The 21,079-nt window shown below is 37.0% G+C and overlaps 1 protein-coding gene across 4 annotated transcripts in view; it reads left to right on the top strand.

Annotated features, from left to right (window-relative positions):
• LOC129758084 (flotillin-1) overlaps positions 1–21,079 on the top strand; it is a 44,959-nt gene that overhangs the window by 8,378 nt on the left and 15,502 nt on the right. For all 4 annotated transcript variants that reach the window (XM_055755526.1, XM_055755528.1, XM_055755527.1 and 1 more), the window contains exons 2-3: positions 16,295–16,370; positions 16,490–16,844. In XM_055755526.1, the coding sequence (XP_055611501.1) occupies positions 16,295–16,370; positions 16,490–16,844 (431 nt within the window). The remainder of the gene's footprint in view (positions 1–16,294; positions 16,371–16,489; positions 16,845–21,079) is intronic.

Here is a 21,079-nt window from a genome sequence, read left to right as displayed (position 1 = left end):
CGTTGGGGGATAAAAAAACGCACTTCATTTGAGGTACCGATGCCTGCTATTTCATTAGCAGCATCCCTCGATCGCATCAAAATTTTCATTTTGGTTTTAGAAACCGGCATAGCACGTATAAAATCGTCACCAAATTTCTTCACCAGACTTTTAGCAATCTTCGCAGCAGATATATTTCCGACATTTGTTTCAGCCATAACGAGATATGGCCCAGCATAATTTTCGTGATATTTCCGCACTCGAACTTCATTTTTCGATGACCTTGGTGTATCGTTGTGGGTCATTGCACCGCTCGACAATAGCGTGTGGAAGGAGAGAAGAAAAATAAATTAGATTTCGATTCAGCTCACACACACGATGTGCAACGTACCGTAGTTCAAACGAGACTGGAAGGCCCCGTGTTTCTAGGTTTACCCAAAACTAGGGACAATCCCCTAGCCCGGTCCGCAACGCGAAGCGTAAGGACCATAATTTATTTTAGTTCGAACGCGAAGCGTGAGTAGGCTTCCTCGAAATTTTTATCCATCATTTTATGCCAAACGGCCATTATGCCAAACGACCATTATGCCAAATGACCATTATGCCAAACGACCATTATGCCAAACGGCCATTATGCCAAACGGCTTTATGCCAAACGACTTTTATGCCAAACAGCGTTATGCCAAACGGCTTTATGCCAAATGACTTTATGCTAATCGGTATACAATCATATTGGACGGCTTATGTCTAGCAGACTGATATGGTTGAAGAAAATCAAGTTTTGTTATCACGTGTTAGGGTGAAAAATTGTTAAAAATTGGGTTGACTTAAAAGGTGATACACAGCAAACATGAGAGCAAAATTTTCATACGACGATTGCAATGAAATGCCAGATTTAGCTTATCCTGAGATACTAACGATGCACACAAAAGTACGTAGAAGAAAAAGTTGACCAAAAATATTTTTTTAGGTTTGAAGTCAGTTAAAGCGTTTATTTTGACTCATCGATCGTTTTTTGGATCCTATAATGCAGGTTAAAAAAGTTATTAAATTAAAAAAAAAACCTAGAATTTTATTTGTTTTTAAAATTGAAATAACCAATGAAATTAATCAAAAATTTCACTGAGCATTAAATAAAAATAAACGAAGCCTCAGGTGACTTTTTTGTGGAAAAAAACTATCAATATTTTCAACACTAAACGTACCGGAGGCGTTCAAATGACGGTTTTTGAATTTTAAATTGATTATACCTAATATTATTTTTTTTCGCAAATTTGTCGACAGGACTATTTTTATTTTTAAAAAGCAAGATTTTTGCATTTTTATAATTTTTCTAAGTGTTGTGGTTTCCGAATAACGCATGTGGTATACCTATTCATACCGCAAGCGGTCAAATGACGGCTTACACTGCATTAGCTAAAACTCTCTTGTTTTTCAACCGATTTCTACCAAATTAATAGTTTTGTAAAATTGTTACTTCCGGATTGCGGTAACAATACAGCTCAATTTCCAAATTCGTAACGTTCCCTTTATTCGTACGAAGCTCTACCGGGACACGTTTTAAATTCCTACGATATGAATTACAATTATAATAGGGAAATTCTAACTTATAATTCGTTTGCTTACGTTTAGTGAACTTCTACCGTATTCTTCTGCCTCGATTCCAGCTCTTCGCTCCCACTAGTCCCTCCAGGCTTGGCAAAAGTCATCGTCATGAGGCGTGAAGCTGTGACTGTGAAGCCTCTTGGTCCGTCAAACTCAATTGACTGTTCCTTAACGACCAGTCACTTCGTTTGCCAGTCATTCATTCCCCATTAATTTGAAGCTCAAATAATAACCTAGTCAAGCAATCGCATTCAACCGACCGATGACGAAAAAGGAACGCATTTATTATTATTGTTGCTCCTGCCAGCAAGCCGAAGACAACCGAAAAGGAACAAGAAAAGCATTTATTATTATTGTTGCTCCTGCCAGCAAGCTCGTTTTCAGTTTTTTATTGCTATTGTTGCTCTCTGCCAGCAAGTCGTTCAATTAGTTGTACCTGTCGTCAGCAGCCGATCGAAGTGTGAAGAGATTTGCCAGTCACTCTCAGGAGAAATTTTGACCATGTGTAGGAGCTTCGCCAGTCGATGATGGAGAAATGTTGATTGTTGTCGTGCTTTATCCGTCATGCGAGCAGTGTTACCACATCCAAATCTGTACCGCTCATCGAAAAAATCTTTTTCATCTGTACCGAAAACTCAAAAATCTGTACCAAAATCTGTACCAAAGAAAAACAAGTTCTGCATTAAATATGTTGATATGTGAAGATTTTGTTTCCTTATTTTTAATCTTTAAAAAAATAAATACTTTATTTCACTAAGTACGGTTTTTTAGTTGAACACTTGTTGTGAAACTCACTTGATCAATTTTATTTTCTCTTTTTAAAAAACTGACATAAAAAAATATTTTTCATAACAAACACTTTCTAATGTTCATGATGTTTATACATAGTTTTATTGAAACAATTTTAGAGCGTAATATTTAATACGACATTTTTCGATCCGCCGTTTAATCTTAAATAACTTTTTGTTTTGAAGATAGCGTCCAATGTGTCAACACTCAGACGATTACGAACTTTGGTTTTATTGGCATTTACTTACGAGAAAATGCGCTCAACCACTGCTGACGAGTTGAGGATTATAATCAGATATTTAATTATTTGTAGCAAATTTGGAAATCTTATTGTTCCATCGTGTACTTCCCAGTAAGGAATAATAATGGCTAACTTTTGACTTATTTTCTATAAAGTTTTCAAAAAACTGGATGAAAGTCAAAAAATCCAAAAATCTGTACAAATCTGTACCAAATTTTGAAAATCTGTCATCTGTACGTACAGATTCTGTTCCAAAAATGAGCTCAAAAATCTGTACCTGTCTAGATAAATCTGTACATGTGGCAACAATGCATGCGAGTAGTGAGGCTCCGTCAATTGAGAACAGTGCCAGTCGTTTGATGAAACAAAACTAGTCGGGTCAAGCGTGACGGGCGAAATTTACCATCACTGGTCCCTACACCTTAAGTAGACTTTGATTAGAGATATAACTCAACTTTCTCTATGAATTTCTCACCTTTGTTCGTGTTTGGTTCAATCTGGGGATCCGGAATCAAAATCGCTTTGCTTCGTGGTATTGTAACCTAAATTAAACGGTTGCACATTAGGAACCATCATTGTCATGTCTAAGTACAAGCATACCTGGGTTCAATTTCCCTGCGCAGTTTCACTTCGCATCCTTCAGTACTATAAGTACTCGCTAATGCCTGGATTAAATAGTTTAGGAGTTAGAATCTACGTTACGCTATTCAAATTTTATTTCAGGCCTACCTTAGCATGTAAATTTAGGGTAAGTATTTGACTTCTACAAAACCACTGTGCACTAATTAGCTTTATACCGTATTTGTTTTCACCACCCGAAAGTGTTGCACCATCCACGCTGAAAACGAGCATGAATCGAGTTTTGCACCCACCTTTGTTGGTGTACGTGAAATCGGCAGTGTCAACAGAAAACATCAAGCTGTCAAAAATCCATTACAGCTGGTATTTGTTTTCGTTTGACTTCGAAAATTGAAATGAAATTTACTTTAGTTGATCATTATCTTTTAAATAATATGAAAATTTTAGCATGAATTTATATATTATGTTGAATTGTGAAGATTTCAGATTTATTTTGCTTGGTAGATTCGCCTCTGGCTCTGATGATAACTGCAATACCGGCTGATTCTGGGCGGTCTAAGTTTGCTGCTGCTAGACTGCAGTTACCCCAGCTTGAAGGTTCCGGTATTTTGAACGTTTATTCCTCGCAAATACCTCGAGTACCTATTTCCGTTTTCAGATGACAAAAGAAAAATTCTTGGAAGTCAAATTGGCGAACTCAGATCGCGGAAGTCGGGGGAGAAAATTTTGCTAACAGACCGAAATGAACGAAATTCAAGCTCCCAATGCGGGTGTAGTCTCGAACTACCGTTTTTGAAGGGCAACGGGTGGGAATCCGGGACTTGGCGCAACCGAGCATCGTCACCCTAAGGCACAGCTCGAAGCTGGCTCGAAGCAGAGTAGCTTCGATGCAGCTGAACGCTTCTTGCTGTGGAGACCAACTTATAGGACCCTCCCGAACAACACCAGATCTTTGGGTTGGCCTTTTTGCACTCGGATTTGCTGCCCTTTTTCGGCATCGCCCGGAACCGATTGCAGCAAGCCTTCTGGGCACATTTCTTCTTGGGAGCGTTGTTTGCTTTGGAACGTGCCATTCAGGTAAAATTCTCCGCCTCTGTTGGAAACGGCACTGGTATTGAATCCGGAACAAGTTTCCGTTCTTCGGGATAATAAAGAGAAAAATCAGCTCGAACGCAATTTTCGCGGTATAGAAATAAACCAACCAGCTGATATTTGTTTACATCGGGAAGCACGTGCTGTCAAAATTCATGATAGTATTGGTGAGAGCGCAAGCAACACCGAATATTTTCAGGGTGTTCCATCCTCCACTTTATGGTGCACTACCAGTGGACTACTCATCGTGAAAACGAGCATGAAAACAGCAAAAAGTGCACTACCGGTAGTGCCCCGGTGCACCACCACACGAAAACGAATTCTCTATTAGTTTCTTCGGATCACCAAACGATACTACTGGCATTGAAATTCCACAATCTTTGTTTTGTTTACAATCTATCTCGCTTTTTTTTCCCACCTAGACTCCTGAACTCACTTCTCACCTACATTCTAACTCATCTTCGAATTCTACAGCTGTCACTTCAGCGCGAGTGTGTTCAATGGCACATTCGGTTTCGAAGGTCAGTTCAGTGACAAGTTTTGAAAAGCTTATAACGTGGCTCAAATATGCAGTTACATCACTAGAGCCGGTATGAAATTTGCTTTCTTTTGCATAAGTTTTATTGCCTAAACCTCACGTTAACGTACTCAAAATGCAGTGCAAAGCTGAATCAACGTCAACCAAAAATAAATATAAGATTTTCAAAGCCCTGTATACTGTCTCTATAATTATCGATTTTCATCTATTATACTTAACATTATTTGAGATCCCTCCATTGAAGTTTTCAATTTCGAATTTTCATTTTTAGTCACTTAAGAAAGTTTTATTCATAGGTTTGACTTATTCGCGCTGTTTCAACGATTGGTAGAAAAATTCTATCTCATAAAAATACTAAAGTTTTGACAGCTGCTACAGCTTATAACAAAAATGACCGGTATATGGTGTTAAATTTATTCAAATATCAAATAAACATTGACATAAAAGTAACCAACAAAATTTAAATTTTATGTTGGCCAGGTTTTTGGATGAAATACTCCTGTGTGCGATGCCTTGGTTTCCAACGGCTTGATGTCAAAATTTGCTATCAACAAAAGTTCTTGTTGCCTAGTATTGGCATCCAGCATAGATATCTGGAATACGATTCTTACACTGTAAATTTTTGCCTCGATTTCCAGCAAAAAAAATTGCTGGAAACGTTCAGCAATCCAAATTTTTGCTGGAAACCAGCAATCGATTTTCGAATTGCTGGATTTTTCAGCATTCGGTTATGTGCTTGTCATTTTTGCTGAAAAATCAGCAATCGGTTTTCAAATTGCTGGACTTTCCAGCAATTGATCCAGTTTGCTGGAAAATCAGCAATCGAGTTGTCAATTTGGAGTTTGTTTTTGTTTCGTACGCTGAAGTAAGATGAGATTCTATTTTACTCATTTAAGTTAAATTAATATAATTATTTTATTTTTCTCTATACTCTAGCAACCAGGCATCAAGTCAAGGGTAAGTTTTTATTGTACGGGTAGATATTCCATAGAAGATACTAATCAAAACTATTTTTACAGGTGGCGGATGATCAACACTGCGGCACAAAGCGGCCACCCCAGCCGGTTTTAGAAAGTTGTAAAAAAAAAAGTTTTTTTTAAATAAATAAATCCCTTATTGAAAATGGGAGAAAATAATTGTTTTTATTGCTTATTATATGCACAGCCAATATTTAACTGTAATTTTGAATTGAAATATAAATTTCATACTAAATACTGCCGGTTGTGTTGAAAGAAATAGCTGGTTTCCAGCAATCTGGATTGCTGATTTTCCAGCAATTTGAATTGCTGGAAACCAGCATTAACGTTTGCTGTTTTTTCCAGCAATTGAAATTGCTGGAAAGTCAGCGGGACAAAAACCAGCAAAATTTTGCTGGTTTCCAGCAAAAAAATATTTGCTGTGTAAAAATCAACTTAGATCATAAAATATAAATGTACGCATGGAAGTTAAGTAGTTGAAAGGAAATATTTTTTTTTATTTCACCTCTTTCTTGGTATTATTTAAATGGTAATAATTTCTTTCGATTTGGTTGAATCTTGAAATCCTCCCATCCATTGATTAATACTTCGCACACACGGGCCTGACTCACGGGTATTAAAAATGTGAATGTATAAGGAAACATAAAGTCAAATTTCTTACAAGCCTTCTGGCTTTTCAAACCAGCATCTTCGGCAAGATAAGTTTTCATGAACAGCATCCATCAACTTTTTCTGTCCGTCTGTTTGTCTACACTACTACATGCTGTGTGCTTGAGTGGCGCCTTCTTAATGAGATTATTTTTAGCGTCGGAGATTTGGCGCCAATTTTCTAGAATGCCATCTGTGATTGTGCTCCTTTTTGACGGGTAAAGCTAAACTCAACCGAACTTTGGTATTGTATGCTTTCTTTGCTTTGCTTGGCGCATCATGTAAAATGATACTAGGACTAAACACGAATGCCACAAGGTGGTAAAGTTTCATAAATTAAACCCAAAAAAAGATACTAGGGCTGAATAGATTATACACTTTCGGTTAACTGGATAGTGGACACACAGAGAATGGGAGAGCTAAATGTAAGGACGAGTATATATGTGGATACCTACTTTTGCTTCCTTCGAAAATGAACATAAGCTATCAGTAGTTGTCTCATATTACCCCAGCTCTGTTTAAGATTGGATAGCGTGCCCCAAAAGTGTCACTCCGGTATCGATTTTTTGTCCAGTTTAGTATCCTGTTTACTCGCAGCTAGCTCGTCGCTAGGACTAAAGGACAATCAACGATGGAATGGTTAGGGGACCAATCATGATGATGTTTGTACAAACCGTTCTCAGTAAAACGTTGATCTGATCGAGTAAAACATAAGAATTTTGATTTAAAAAAATATAGGAAAAACATGAATGTCTTCCTTTGAACTTGTACGAAGTTGAAAATTTGTGCTGTTTCCCTAGTGAAAGGCATTCCTTTAATGTTTCTTTTTTCTGTTTTTAATTAAAGTGTAGTCACGCTCCTCCCGGTGTGTAGTTTGCTTTGGCTTGCATTGCAATTGCAAGCGGAAAGAAACTTCAGGTGCAGTTTAATCATTATCCTCTACTTGTAGCCACATTAGTTGGATGAAAAGAAGTTGTGTATGAATACCATCTGTTTATAGGTAGAAGTTGATTAGTTTTGGTCTGGAATTAAATTTTCTTTTGAGCCTTAGCAAAACCCAGGCAAAATTTTGAACATCACTTAAGTAGCTAATGCACTGAATATATAGCTTCAGAAAAATTATAACCAGCTATTGAGAATTTAACAAAAAACGTTTTTTTGTTGAATTTCTAAAAAAATTGATGAATTTACATTTGACATCTTTCGAAAATTATTGTTTTAGTAAAAAAAATTGTTCATCTGAAATTCTTGGTTGAAGTATAATTAAGATGGAAACGTCGAGTATACACGCAAAATAATTTTCACTTATAAAATAAGTGACATCTGTAGTAAATTCTCGCCATACGTAATTTCAATTGAATTTTAAGTGATGGATGGGTCAAGTGAATTCACTTAAGTGACCGGTCAAGTGAATTGCACTATGACGTTCGAGTGAAATTTATCTGAATTTCTAAGTAAGTTTCTAGTTAATTATCTCTCGCGTTCTTAAATAAAAGAGCATTTATAGAACACCACTTCGATTTCAAATACTTACATTACGCTTTCGCCATAAATTTATTGATTGGAAAATTCCATCGTAATCCCAAGCAAGGTTGCCGAAAAAAAATCTGTATTTTTGACAAAAAAATTCTCGAATTTTGTGATTTAAACCAAAAATTCTGTGACGGTTTTCTGTGTTTAATGTGTTTTGTGTTTAATGAATTTCATTGAGAAATTATGTCAAACATCAACTAATTGAAAACTACATACAGTTTTAATAGGAAAAAAAAATCAATTTTCCTTTACTTGTTTTCATATTTTCATGAATTAAAGAGAGAAAGTGAAAATTTTTTTTACAATTTTAGAAATTTGTACCAAATTCAGAAAATCTGTGAATTCTGTGAAGATTTTTAAAATTCTGTGATCTGTGAAGAAATTTTGCTCAAAATTCCGTGATAATACAGATTTTTCTGTGATTTCGGTAACTTTGATCCCAAGGCAGATCGGTTACTGCGGACAGTGCGACTTCAAAATCTTCCCTGCTGCAAACCAGAAAATCTGTCCAGTTCAACCCACAAGCTGAAACATGATATTGCTGATCCACTCTTTTTTTCTATTTCTGCGATAGCTGATTTGGGCTCCCGTAGGGTACCACTGTAAAAAAAAATTACAGTATTCAAGAAAAAAATGAGCATTGTTTCACATAAGGATTATTTATCGACTGAAATTAAATCGGATGAACAAGCGGAAAACACTGAAAGATGATTTAATAAAAAGTTGTCAAACAAACATGTATACCAAATATTATTATCGGATTATCTATTGTTTATAAAACAAAACATTGTGTTTGCCTTGAGCTTGGTCAATCAGCGGTCAAAATCACGGAAAAATGAATAATAAAAAAAACCCTGTTTGCGATGGGGTCAATCAGCGGACAAATTCACAAAAAAAAAATGAAAACCTGTAGTTTAAATAAGTTTAGAGTTCGACGACACGGTAGCGATCATTCATTGAATGTTGGATTTCGTGCTATGTTTTGCAGTCGGAGTTATCCGTATAAAGTTTAACTGAAAAGCGGTTAGCGTGTAGAAAATCGTCAGATTTTATACTGATTTGACAGATCGCACAAATTTCGCAGTTATGAGTGCGCAGTCCAATTTTTTGCGATGCGAATGGTATTATTTCCTATAATAGATTATTCACCGCACACAACTCCTTTTTTTAACTTCTCATATATGATTTGTTACATTTTAACGACAACATAATTGAATTCGACCAGCATATAAAGTATCAAAGACGCATTTATCGCATCAAAAATCTTCGTCATGCCAAATTCGTTAATTCTCAGGCTATGGAAAAATGTGTTTTCAATAATGTAGATTGTTTTTTGTTTTGTCTGGAATTTTACCACCCGTAATTAATTCAATCTCAATGAATACTAAGAATAATAATATTTCATTCCGATGACTTCATGTTTTGTCCTCTCTTGCAAAATAATAATTTGAAGATTGATTCAAGAATTTACCTCTTAACTTTTCAATGAAATCAGTGAGTAAGAGTGAATTTTTTAACTGTGTTTGATGCTCCGGCTAGCCTACCGCACGGAAGCCTACCGTCGCGCGATTAGAAATTTTCCCAGTAACCGCAATAACACCTTTAAATAACTTTTTCTTACATCACGTTTAACACAAACTACCGCCAAAATCGCCTAGTAAAGAATTGGGAAAATCCAAATCCAGCATAAGCTTTAAACGCTGCTCTTTAGGATTTGCCATTTTGAACTCTGAAAATAAACATAATTACAACCCGACATTCACTTGAAATTCAAGTGATGGGGAAGTGAATATTTTTTCTCACTTCAAATTCAAGTGACGACTGAAGTGAATGTGGATGAGTTCACTTGAAATTTAAGTGACTGCCAAGTGAAATGTATATGTCGCACTTGAATGGAAGAAAATCACTGGATCCTTGTTTTTAAGTGAAAATCATGTGTGTTTTAATAGTGAATTTGCCCTCCATAAATTACGTAACGCAAAATACCCTTTTTGACTCCTTTTTACCCTTTGTGTCAAATCGTAACGCCACGATGTACCCCCCTATGAAAATTACGTTACCAATCCACATTTCAAACTCGATAGAACAAAAAACTTTTGACAAAATATTTTCTGACATTCTTCATAGTTTATTTGACATTGTGGTGGATACCGCTCTAGCCAGAGCGCAGCTCTGCACATTGAACGTTCTAGAGTTCATGTGCGGTGGAATGTTTATGCTGGGTAAGCATTACCTCATAAACATTCTACATCGTTCGATATAGACGAACTGTTTGTGCTGACTGTGCGTCTGCTACGCGGCGATCGCGCGCCTGCTGTATGAGAAGTAAGTCAAATAAATTCAGATCAAAACCAACCACCAGCGCGTTCATTACTTATATCACAACATACATTACGTTAACCTACCTAACAAATTACTATATTCAAACATCACAAAGTTGCCGGATCTTCACTATCGAAGTCCATGTCCGTCAACGTTCCTGATCGTAACCAATAATAAAAATTTTATGTTCACAAATATTGATCGCCTATGCTTGTTTACTGGTGTTCTAGATAGGTTTTTTTTATGTTCAAGGAGTAAAACTTGTGAAGTGAAATAAACTTCAATTCGTTAAAATCGGGTTTCCACGATCATTCCACGAAAATGCAGTATAGATCATAAGAAATTTTTTCAGGATCTTTGGAAGACAGGCGGATATACAGTAAGGTTTTTTTTACACTGATTTACGTAACGCGTAAAAAAAACCGTGTTAATTCCCGAAAACCGTGTAAAAAACACCATTCAACTTCTGCAGCTCTGAAGTTCTGACACTTAAGATCTGAGACCTGAGACTTGAGACCTGAGACTTGAGAATGTAGACTAGAGACATGAGTCCTGAGATCTGAGACCTGAGACTTTAGACATGACACCTGAGACCTGAGACCTGAAGAATGAGACCAAATACATGGGACATTAGAGCTGAGACCTGAGACTTGAGACCTGAGACTAGAAACCTAAGACATAAAACACGAGACCTTAGACCTGAGACATGGGACATGAGACCTGAGACATGAGAATTGAGACTTAAGACATGAAACCTGAGACCTGAGACCTGAGACATGAGACATGAGACATGAGGCATGTGGCATAAGACATGAGACATGAGACATATGAGATATGAGACCTGAGACGAGAGACATGAAACATGAAACATTAGAAATTAGACATGAGACCGGAGACCTGAGACCTGAGACATGAGACATAAGACATGAGACCTGAGGCATGAGACAAGAGCGATGAAAGATTAGAACTGAGACATGAGACTTTAGACCTGAGACAAGCTACTAGTGTTATTAACGCGAAAAAATAGTTTAGCTCAGATTTCAACTTGCGACCCCTCTAGGGATTGACTTGTAGGTGACGAAAAATAGTGTCGCGAGATCGCTAGTACAAGCTACTAGTGTTAGTACCGCGAGAAATTAGTTGAACTCCGATTTCAACTCACGATCCCTCTAGTAAAAGGGTTTGACTTGTAGGTGACGAAAAATAGTAACGCGAGTTCGGTAGTACAAGCTGCAAATGTTAGTGCCGCGAGAAACTAGTTTAGCACTTATTTCAACACCTACAAGTCAAACCCTTTCACGAGAGGAATCGCAAGTTAAGATCGGAGCTAAACTAATTTCTCGCGATGCTAACACTAGTAGTTTGTACTAGCGAACTCGTGAGACTTGTTTTCGTCACCTATAAGTCAAACCCTTTCACTTGACCGGTCGAAAGTTGAAATCGGAGCTAAACTGATTTCTCGCGGTACTAATCCTAGTAGCTTGTACTAGCGATCTCGCGGACAATTTTTCGTCACCTACAAGTCAAACCCTTTCACTTGATCGATCGAAAGTTGAAATCGGAGCTGAACTGATTTCTCGCGGTACTAACACTTATAGCTTGTTCTAGCGATCTCGCGACACTGTTTTTCGACACCTACAAGTCAAACCCGTTTGACTAGAAGGGTCGCAAGTTGAAATCGGAGCTTGACTAATTTCTTGCGGTACTAATACTAGTAGCTTGTCTCCGGTCTCAGGTCCAAAGTCTCATGTCTCAGATCTCAGGTCTCATGTTTCATGGCTCTTGTCTCATGCTTCAGGTCTCATGCCTCATGTCTCATGTCTCTGATCTAAAGTCTCATGTTTCATGGTTCTTGTCTCATGTCCTAAATCTCATGTCTCATGCTGAGGTCTCAAGTCTTATATCCCTTGTCTCAGGTTCCAGGTCTCAGGTCTCATGTCTATTTTTTTATGTTTCATGTCGCTTGTCTCAGGTTTCATGTTTCATGTCTCATGTCTCATGTCTCAGGTCTCAGGTCTCAAGTCTCAGGTCTCAGGTCTCAGGTCTTAGGTCTCAGGTCTCATGTCTACTTTCTCATGTTTCATGTCTCTTGTCTCGGGACTCATGTTTCATGTCTCATGTCTCAGGTCTCAAGATTCAGGTCTCAGGACTCAGGTCTCAGGTCTCATGTATCATGTTCTTAGCCTCAGAGCTAAGATTTTCTCAACTTCAAAATGATTCTAAGTGTTTTCCTTTGAAAAGGACTTAAAATATTTTCTCTCAAAAACCGTGTTAATTCGCGAAATCCGTGTAAAAAAAACCGTGTTAACTCCCGAAAACCGTGTAAAAAAAGCCGTATAAAAAAACCGCATAAAAAAACCGTGTAAAAAAACCTTGGTGTATTCCTAGTAGAGATGTACCGAATATTCGGTCGGCCGAATATTCGGCGCCGAATACCGCCGAAAAACCGTTAAGCCGAATATTCGGCTCACCGAATAGTTGAGCAAAGAATTCGGCAGAATAGGCCGAATATCTACTACAGACTTGTACATTTTTCAAATTATTTTGGATAATTTATAAAATATCAAAAAGTAATGTTGTAAAAGCTACACAAACATTGAAAACTTATGGTTCTAGCAAAACATCTCAGGTTTATCCGCATATCTTTCATTGTAGATCGTACAGGAGAATGCTGAACGGTATCGCTTCATATTTAGATTATAGTTTATTCCAGATTTACTGGATATATTCAGGCTTGCTCATTCAGTATAGAATCCAGAAAAGTCAGATCTGGCCGGGATGTCTGGGATGTTCAGTACTTCCCGAGTTTTGCTCGGGTTTATTCTGATTACTTTCTAAATCAAATAAAAAACTGAAATTTCTTTTTAAAATTATTTAGATTTTGTGTTCAATTTTTCAAAAATTTCAAAAAATACATAAATTTTGACCTATTTAATTTTTTTTTTAAACAAAAATCGTTCTGAATGCCAGATTGCCTGGATACGTGTGATTAAAAGTATGGTATGCTTAAGGATGAAGATCACCTATCTTTTCAACAACTTTTTTTATAGATATCTGGCTCAAATTTGACCCGTACCCTAAGTTGCAATGGGTTAACGGCTGCGGTGTGTATGTTTGTGAAAATGATGGATCAACCCATCATTTTCCTGACAGTGTCGTTACACACAATCTTGTTAAACATGGTGTCATAATATGGCCTAAATTAGAAGAGGAGCTGGACATCTTTATTTAGTTTAAATTCAGCAGTAGGTTCAAAGATGTCTATTTTTTTTTTTCATGATCCATGTTGATAAGATGAATGGGAGTTGAAACACTTGCCCTCCCTTCCGCAGAACAATCGCAACATTTGGTAGTGGAAGTATCACAATTTACCATAATAAAAGTTGATACTTTCAATAGGGCATAATTCGTTTGGTTAGGTAGTTAGATGGTTTAGTCTTGTAGAATTAAAAATAGAGAAAACGTGTGAAAAGTATTACGATGTTAGGTAAAGGTGATGGTATTCGCCTCCCCAATGCTCTAGTAAGTGTGTATTTGCGGTTTATGAATTTCGTTGGCTTATTCTTAAATCAAGCATTTTACAAGAACTAGAGGCTCATTGGATGGGAATGCTGTTGTTGGAAAATGTTATATTTCATTTGGTAAGACGTTTTTTTGCTTTTTATTTAATTATTCATTTTTAGCAAATCTTTACGTTTTTCGGTTTAGTTTGAAATTCATCTATGGAAGTATATATTAGAATGTACGGTTTTGAAGAATAACAATGAGTAGGTAGTCCTAATTACTGATTTCGGGCATTTTACAATAGGCATGCGGTATATTTTAATAGAACCCCTATGTAGATTTTTTGTAAATTATGATGGATTTTAACATTCAATTATGTGAGGTAGGTAGGGTACGGTAAGATGTGCTCTTATATCCATATTCTGGTAAATTTTCATGATTTTGTGATGTTGTGATAGGAATAAGATAGCTTACTTCTACTATTAATTTGAGCTAGAATTTTTATTAGTTTAAAATAGGCTTGCTCCAAAAAGCAAAACAAACTCTCACATCCATATTTTGGAAAATGAAATGGAAAAACTCTAAAAAGAAAAACAAAAATTTCAAAATTTAGAAAATGAAAGGCAAAAAATTAGGGAAAAACAGCAAATAACACTTCAATTACTTCATGCAAGAACTAATTCCTTCCTTTATATTTCTCTTTCCTCTCCTTTTCTCTTTCTTTTATTTTCATATACCCTGCGCATACGATTCGGAGTCATATGATGACTGGACCCCGAGACAACTATCACGAAACCCATCACACATACCAGTGGAATTGGGGCGGAGACACGAAGCAGACGTTCAACAGACGACGACGAAGGAAGGAAAAACATATAAGATAAGTTAAAATGATTCCTTTAATAACACAAAAATTAAATGTAGTTAGATGCGTGGGGAGTATGTAGAGGCCAGTCTCGAACCCGCCCATGTCCTTCCTCCAACTGGTATCGGGAGGGGTTGGTTTATTATCTTGAACTGCATTTTATCCATATTCCATGGATATAATGAAGTGCTTGATGGTTTAACCAACGTCTCAAGATCGCTTACTATTCTACGCTGCCTTCTCTAAACTTTAAATTTTCTTCTCCAAACTATTCTAATTTTCATTTCCAGCGTCAGCTCCCCGAGCTATTTAAACGCCATAAAAAAAAAAAAAAAAAAAAGATATCTGGCTCAAATTTGACCTTCAACTAATTCAAGTCATCTGATTTATTTTCAGTTATTGGTGAAATTTTAAAAATCAGAAAGATCTCTTCTTAAAATATATATTGTAATAAATCATCCGAAAATATCATCTGGTTGAAAATAATCGACTAAAAACATGAGAGGCATTAATATGGCAGAAATTGTAATTGTAATGTAATTGTAATGTAATTGTAATGTAATTGTAATGTAATTGTAATGTAATTGTAATGTAATTGTAATGTAATTGTAATGTAATTGTAATGTAATAGTAATGCAATAGTATATTCGACCGAATATTCGGCCGAGTATTCGTTTGGCTGATTACTTGAAAAGGTCAATATTCGGTATTCGGCCGTTCGCCGAATACCACTATTCGATACATCTCTAATTCCTAGTTTAATCATGTTGCAGAATATTTAGTCGATCCTAAGATGGATTTCAGTTGATTATTAGAGCTAGTGAACACTAGCTCAAAATCAAACTTTGTCAACTTTTGTCGCAAGTTAAGTGCGTTGCAATGTTGAACTCCATGGATCTTCGTTGAAATTCATTCTGAATGGAAGTTAAAGTAGTGAGAGATGTCTGTTGAAGAAACCTTTCTTTTTTCCTTAGGGTGGCTTAAATAGATCAACTTTTGTATCCATTTTTATTAGCCGTTTTTTAAATGTATTGAAGATCCATTTCTCTTCCTTTAGTTGAGAGAAGAATGAAGTTCATTCGATAAATCATGTAATGAAACCTTGTTATACAATTTTTCATGACTAGGTATATACATTAGAAAGTATAATGTTCAAGCTTCATTTTTTTGCAGAAAAATATGCTGTTTTGGCTGATAAAATGAAAGTTCAGCGCAAGGTGTATGGTAACCATCAGTCGAAATCGCTCAACAAACTTAAGGACATAAGGATCCCAAAACGAGGTGGCTTCAAAAATCGATCTTCATGAATTTATGATTTGAAGCTACAATCATATAAAGAGAACCTAATTTGAATTTGGAGTTGAAATGCTCCGCCTCGCAATGAGACAAAACAATACGGGGCATGTCCCAATATAAACTATTTACCTTTTAATTATGGGAACCGAATGGTGGCAAGGCCAAGCGTCAGTTTTTACAAATTGTGTCCTGAATTACGGATGGCATAGAGGCCGACGCTCCTCGTTTTGCGTCTTTCTGTTTGCGTTTTCTGCTAATTGATTTAATCGAATCTCCGGTTTTTGCATTATTCACCATCTCATACGTTTCACCATTTGCCGTTACAGGATGTTGCCACATGAAACCACTGCTGGTCCCGGGAGGGCGTGCCTTTGTGTGGCCATCGATCCAGCGCGTTCAACGGTTGGTATCCCTTAAAAAAATTACAGCCTCTCAGTCGGTACCCATCAAATTAATTTGGTGTTGGACGGCGGCAACCATAAGAGTTAATTACTGATGCCAGCAAATGGTTTTATTTTTAGCATTTCTCTTAACACCATGACGCTGCAGGTGGAGAGTCCGACCGTGTACACCAGCCAGGGTGTTCCGATTTCCGTCACCGGCATCGCTCAGGTGAAGATCCAGGGCCAAAACGAGGACATGCTGTTGACGGCTTGCGAACAGTTTCTGGGCAAAACGGAAGCCGAAATTCAACACATCGCTTTGGTCACCCTGGAGGGGCACCAGCGGGCCATCATGGGCTCGATGACGGTGGAGGAAATCTACAAGGACCGTAAGAAGTTCTCGAAGCAGGTGTTCGAGGTAGCCTCTTCCGATCTGGTCAACATGGGCATCACGGTGGTCTCGTACACCTTGAAGGATATCCGCGACGAGGAGGTAAGGTGGTGGGAGGGAAAACGAATCCTGTTAGTACTATTCCCCGTCTCTCGATCTCTATCTCTCTCAATCTATCTATCTGTCTGTCTCTCTCTCTTTCGCTATATCTTTCTTATTCTGGTTCACACCACGACACTTTTTTGTCTCTTTTTCGATATCTCTTTGCTGTTGGCTGGTTCAAATATTAATGAATCAATATCTATTCAAATTCGTTTTTTGTTATCTCTATAGAAGCGATAGATTGTTCCAATATGTTACGCGGATTGAAACCCTTCCTTATGTTCGTTGATAAACCCATTCCGCGATAAGATTATTCGGCCATTGATCAGAATATTTAGCACACCTCTCTCTATATTTATGATTTGGCTTTTCGCGAAGTAGGAATTTGCCGGAATTGACTAATTGCCTTACTCATAATAATGTTTTTTGGTCTTGTTTTCATAATATCATCGGTAGTTTTATCACGTTAGTACGATTCAAAATTAAAGAGATTGTTTTCATGAAGTTCAAACAGATCGCTTATGTAGTCAAAAAGTAGAAAAAATTGAAAAAAAAAACTTCAAAAAGCATAAACGTTCGATTGAAGTATTTCATATAGAACGCGTTTGGTGTAAACTAAGCTTTCTAACACCAAAGAATTCAATAAGTTGACCTAGAATTTCGTCTTACGGCAACCCAAATAAAGGGAAAATTTAAAACTTAACTCAAAGACATTATTTTGAAGAGCTAATCAAACAAAAAAGGACGCTCCGTCCCTTGTAAGTTTTGTTTTTCCCTGCCTACAAATGTTTTAAAAGAAAGGGGTTGCCTGCCGACTCGGCCGTTTACCCGTCGAGTTGAACAGATTCCGCTGCGCTTCGATCTGCGTTTGGACTCCAGAAGTAGCGAGCAGCTAAGGTACCCAGCGGCGGATGCCCAAAGTGGGAATGACTGCTTATTAAACATTGATTCGCAATGAACTCGTTATCTCCGGCTTCTAGGCCAATGCAATGTCGGTTATGCTACAGGAGTCTGTAGTATACACAGTGAATCCATGAGAAAGCGCAATTTAGCCCAGGCAGGGAACATTATTTCGTCATCGTTCAATTTATGTATTTGCATTTATTTGTCTTCGTTTACACGACTTTGCGTACGACCAGCTGAGGACCAATTTTGCTGTATTGGCATTTTTCTAATCTCCTTTGCTTCCCTTATAGAACACATTTTCTAGAGCACGATTCGTATTGTGAAAGCATATCGCAATCTCAACCGCAAGTGTTCGCTTTGAGCCGCACTGGATCAACCAGCTCGGTGGGTGGAGCCGCCTAACATATTATAGCATCTCTGCATCTCTGGTCTGGTTATGTCACATGGTCTGATTTTGACACATGGTCCGAATGACCCATAAAAAATGCGAAACTCTGTCATCAAGGTTCAAAACACTTTTTTTGTTATTGACATGATTTAAAAATTTTATGCATTCAGGCATGTAAATTACCATATTAAAAAACAATAATTTGATGTGTCCACTTTCGCTCTCAACAACTCTCTGAAGGCGAGACCTGGATCAGGAACATACATTTGAAATATAAGCCTCTGATATTGAAGCCCACGCCTCAGAGATGGAAGCCTTCAGAGAATCAACACTTGAGTGAGAGGATTCACAGCCCTTCGTTTGAACATACGCCCATATCAGAGAGTCGAAAGATTCCAAATCTAGACTGCTCGGAGGTCACGTCTTCTGTCAAAACTTCATACCCTCCACCAGCTAGGGTTTGGGCTCCATCTTGTTTCAAATTAAGAATTTACAAAAAAAAAAAAAACATTCTCGGGTTCACCGAGGTTTGCTCGAATCCTCGGAAGTATCTGATTCTTCAAAAAGTCCATTTAGACTTCAGAGCAAGTTCACTGGTGTTGGGAAAAAGTGGTAGAAATTTTTTCACTTTTTGCACATTTTGAAAATTTTACCATGCAAAAATGTTTTCAAGATCTTGGGGCATTGTATTTTTTTACAACACTGTTTCTATTTCAGCCGTATGTGATAGAAAAATTGTTATTTTTGCATCACAGCATGCGAAAATACAACACGTGTTGTAAAAAAAATAGAAGTTCACAGATCTTGAAAATGTTTTTGCATGGGAAAATTTTCAAAATGTGTCGTAAGTGTCAAAATTTCTGCCACTTTTTCCCAACACCAGTGAACTTGCTCTAACACCATTGAACTTGCTCTCAGTAATAACTTATACTTCAGCTTTTAGAGCAAGTTCACTGGTGTTGGGAAAAAGTGGTAGAAATTTTGACACGTACGGCACATTTTGAAAATTTTGCCATGTTAAAACATTTTCAAGATCTGTGGCCTTCTAGTTTTTTAACAACACGTGTTGTATTTTCGCATGCTGTGATGCAAAAATAGCAATATTTCTATCACATACGGCTGAAATAGAAACAGTGTTGTAAAAAAATACGACGCCCAAAGATCTTGAAAATATTTTTGCATGGTAAAATTTTCAAAATGTCAAAATTTCTACCACTTTTGCCCAACACCAGTGAACTTGCTCTTATGAAAACAGGAGGCATTTTCAATCCAAGCAATCGCTCCAAATACCATGACTCCGGCAGAATGTTTGGCTTTAAGTTTGAATATCACATTCTTTGGAACATCATTAGTCTTCAGGGGTGAAATGTACCAATCCGTACGTGCATTGGACACCGGATCAAACGAAAAAAGATTCTCGTCTGAGAAAACGACGATCAGCTGCTGCTTATTCGACTTAAACAGAAATCGCTTTGAGCGTTCAAGCCGTAGTCGTAGTGCTTGAATTCGTTCTGTTATCAAATGTCGCTTTGCTCTTGCCTTTGAAGATGCATTCAAGTCATCTTTGCCCATTCGTTGCATGAAGGAATTCGAGATATTCGCTTTCTAAGCCAGCCTCTGTATTCATCTTACTGGGTTCCGCTTTACCTTTCGTCTTGCTTGACCGATTTTACCATTTTGACTGTGCGTGTAGACCGTGACTTTCCACTACCCGGCTTCCGTGGACAAACCCAAGCAACCAAAAGTCGCGTTTTTACGAACTCCGAAGTTCACATTTGGCTAAAAAAATGTTTTACGGGAGCTTCAGGTGACTCTTGGGGATTTTTTTTAATTATCTGACGGGTTTGCGCCGGGGGTCTTCAGATTTTCCCCAAAATTGAAAATTTGGTTCATTTTTGCAACTTAAAAACACATGTATTTTTTCAGATTTCTAACATTTATATTTTTTGAGTTAGCTTCGGTTAGATTTTTTTGTAAATAAAAAATAACCATTTTTCAAAGCTACATAACTCTGTTATTTCTCAACGGAAATTATTAAATAGCACATCAAAATGCATTGAAATTTTATCAGCTTTCCAAATAAAATAGTTGGAAAAAATTAAATAATGACCTTCAACATGAAAAGTTGTAAATAAACTTTAAATGGCGTCTAAAAGTACCGTCTGCACCACCGAATATTTTGCAAAAAATACCATTGTATAGCTCGATTCATGATGCAACTTTCATCTGAAGACACCAAAGTGGGCCATTAACACCTTGAAGAGTTATGAAAGAAATAATGACAATAAATCTCTTTTTTTTGCATCGAAAACAAACAATGGTCGAACAAATGCACTCACATATGGAGATAGCAAGCACTCCTAACAACATGGAAACAAAAGAACTTATCAAAGCAGGTAAAAAACACTATTTTTTCGACCTTTTCAGACTGGCCCTACTCGCATAACAGTCCCATATGAATTTTCGTCATTTTAGGTCAACATAAGGCTTGAACATAAAACACTAAAAAAGAGGTTTTGTTCTAGAAATTTCGAAAAAAAATATCAATTCGTGGCTGTCCTATATGAAATATACCTGAATAACAGTCCCATATGTGAAACACCACGGATTTGGTTTCTTTTCAATGCTTCTTTCGGCGAAATAGTCTTTGGTTTATTGCTTTGAATCATTTAAACATTTTTTTAACTCACTTGTTGTCGAATGATGCATCACAGTTTTCGAAGTCAGGTCTGACTTTCTTAGGAATGACTTCCTGAGCGAAAAACTATCGGATGCTATCAAAATCGTAAAAAGATTCAACTTACAATGTGGAATTCACGATATTTTTTGCAAAAGTAAATTTCTTTTTCTGACAATTGAATTTGGAAGTTCAAAAATGATCAAATTTGAGTCTTAGAAGTTAGCTTGGTGAGAAAAATATATTCTGTATGGGACTGTCATG

The sequence above is a fragment of the Uranotaenia lowii genome, chromosome 3 (assembly GCF_029784155.1).
Source record: "Uranotaenia lowii strain MFRU-FL chromosome 3, ASM2978415v1, whole genome shotgun sequence".
Classification (NCBI taxonomy): domain Eukaryota; kingdom Metazoa; phylum Arthropoda; class Insecta; order Diptera; family Culicidae; genus Uranotaenia; species Uranotaenia lowii.
This window is presented reverse-complemented; position numbering and strand designations above follow the sequence as displayed.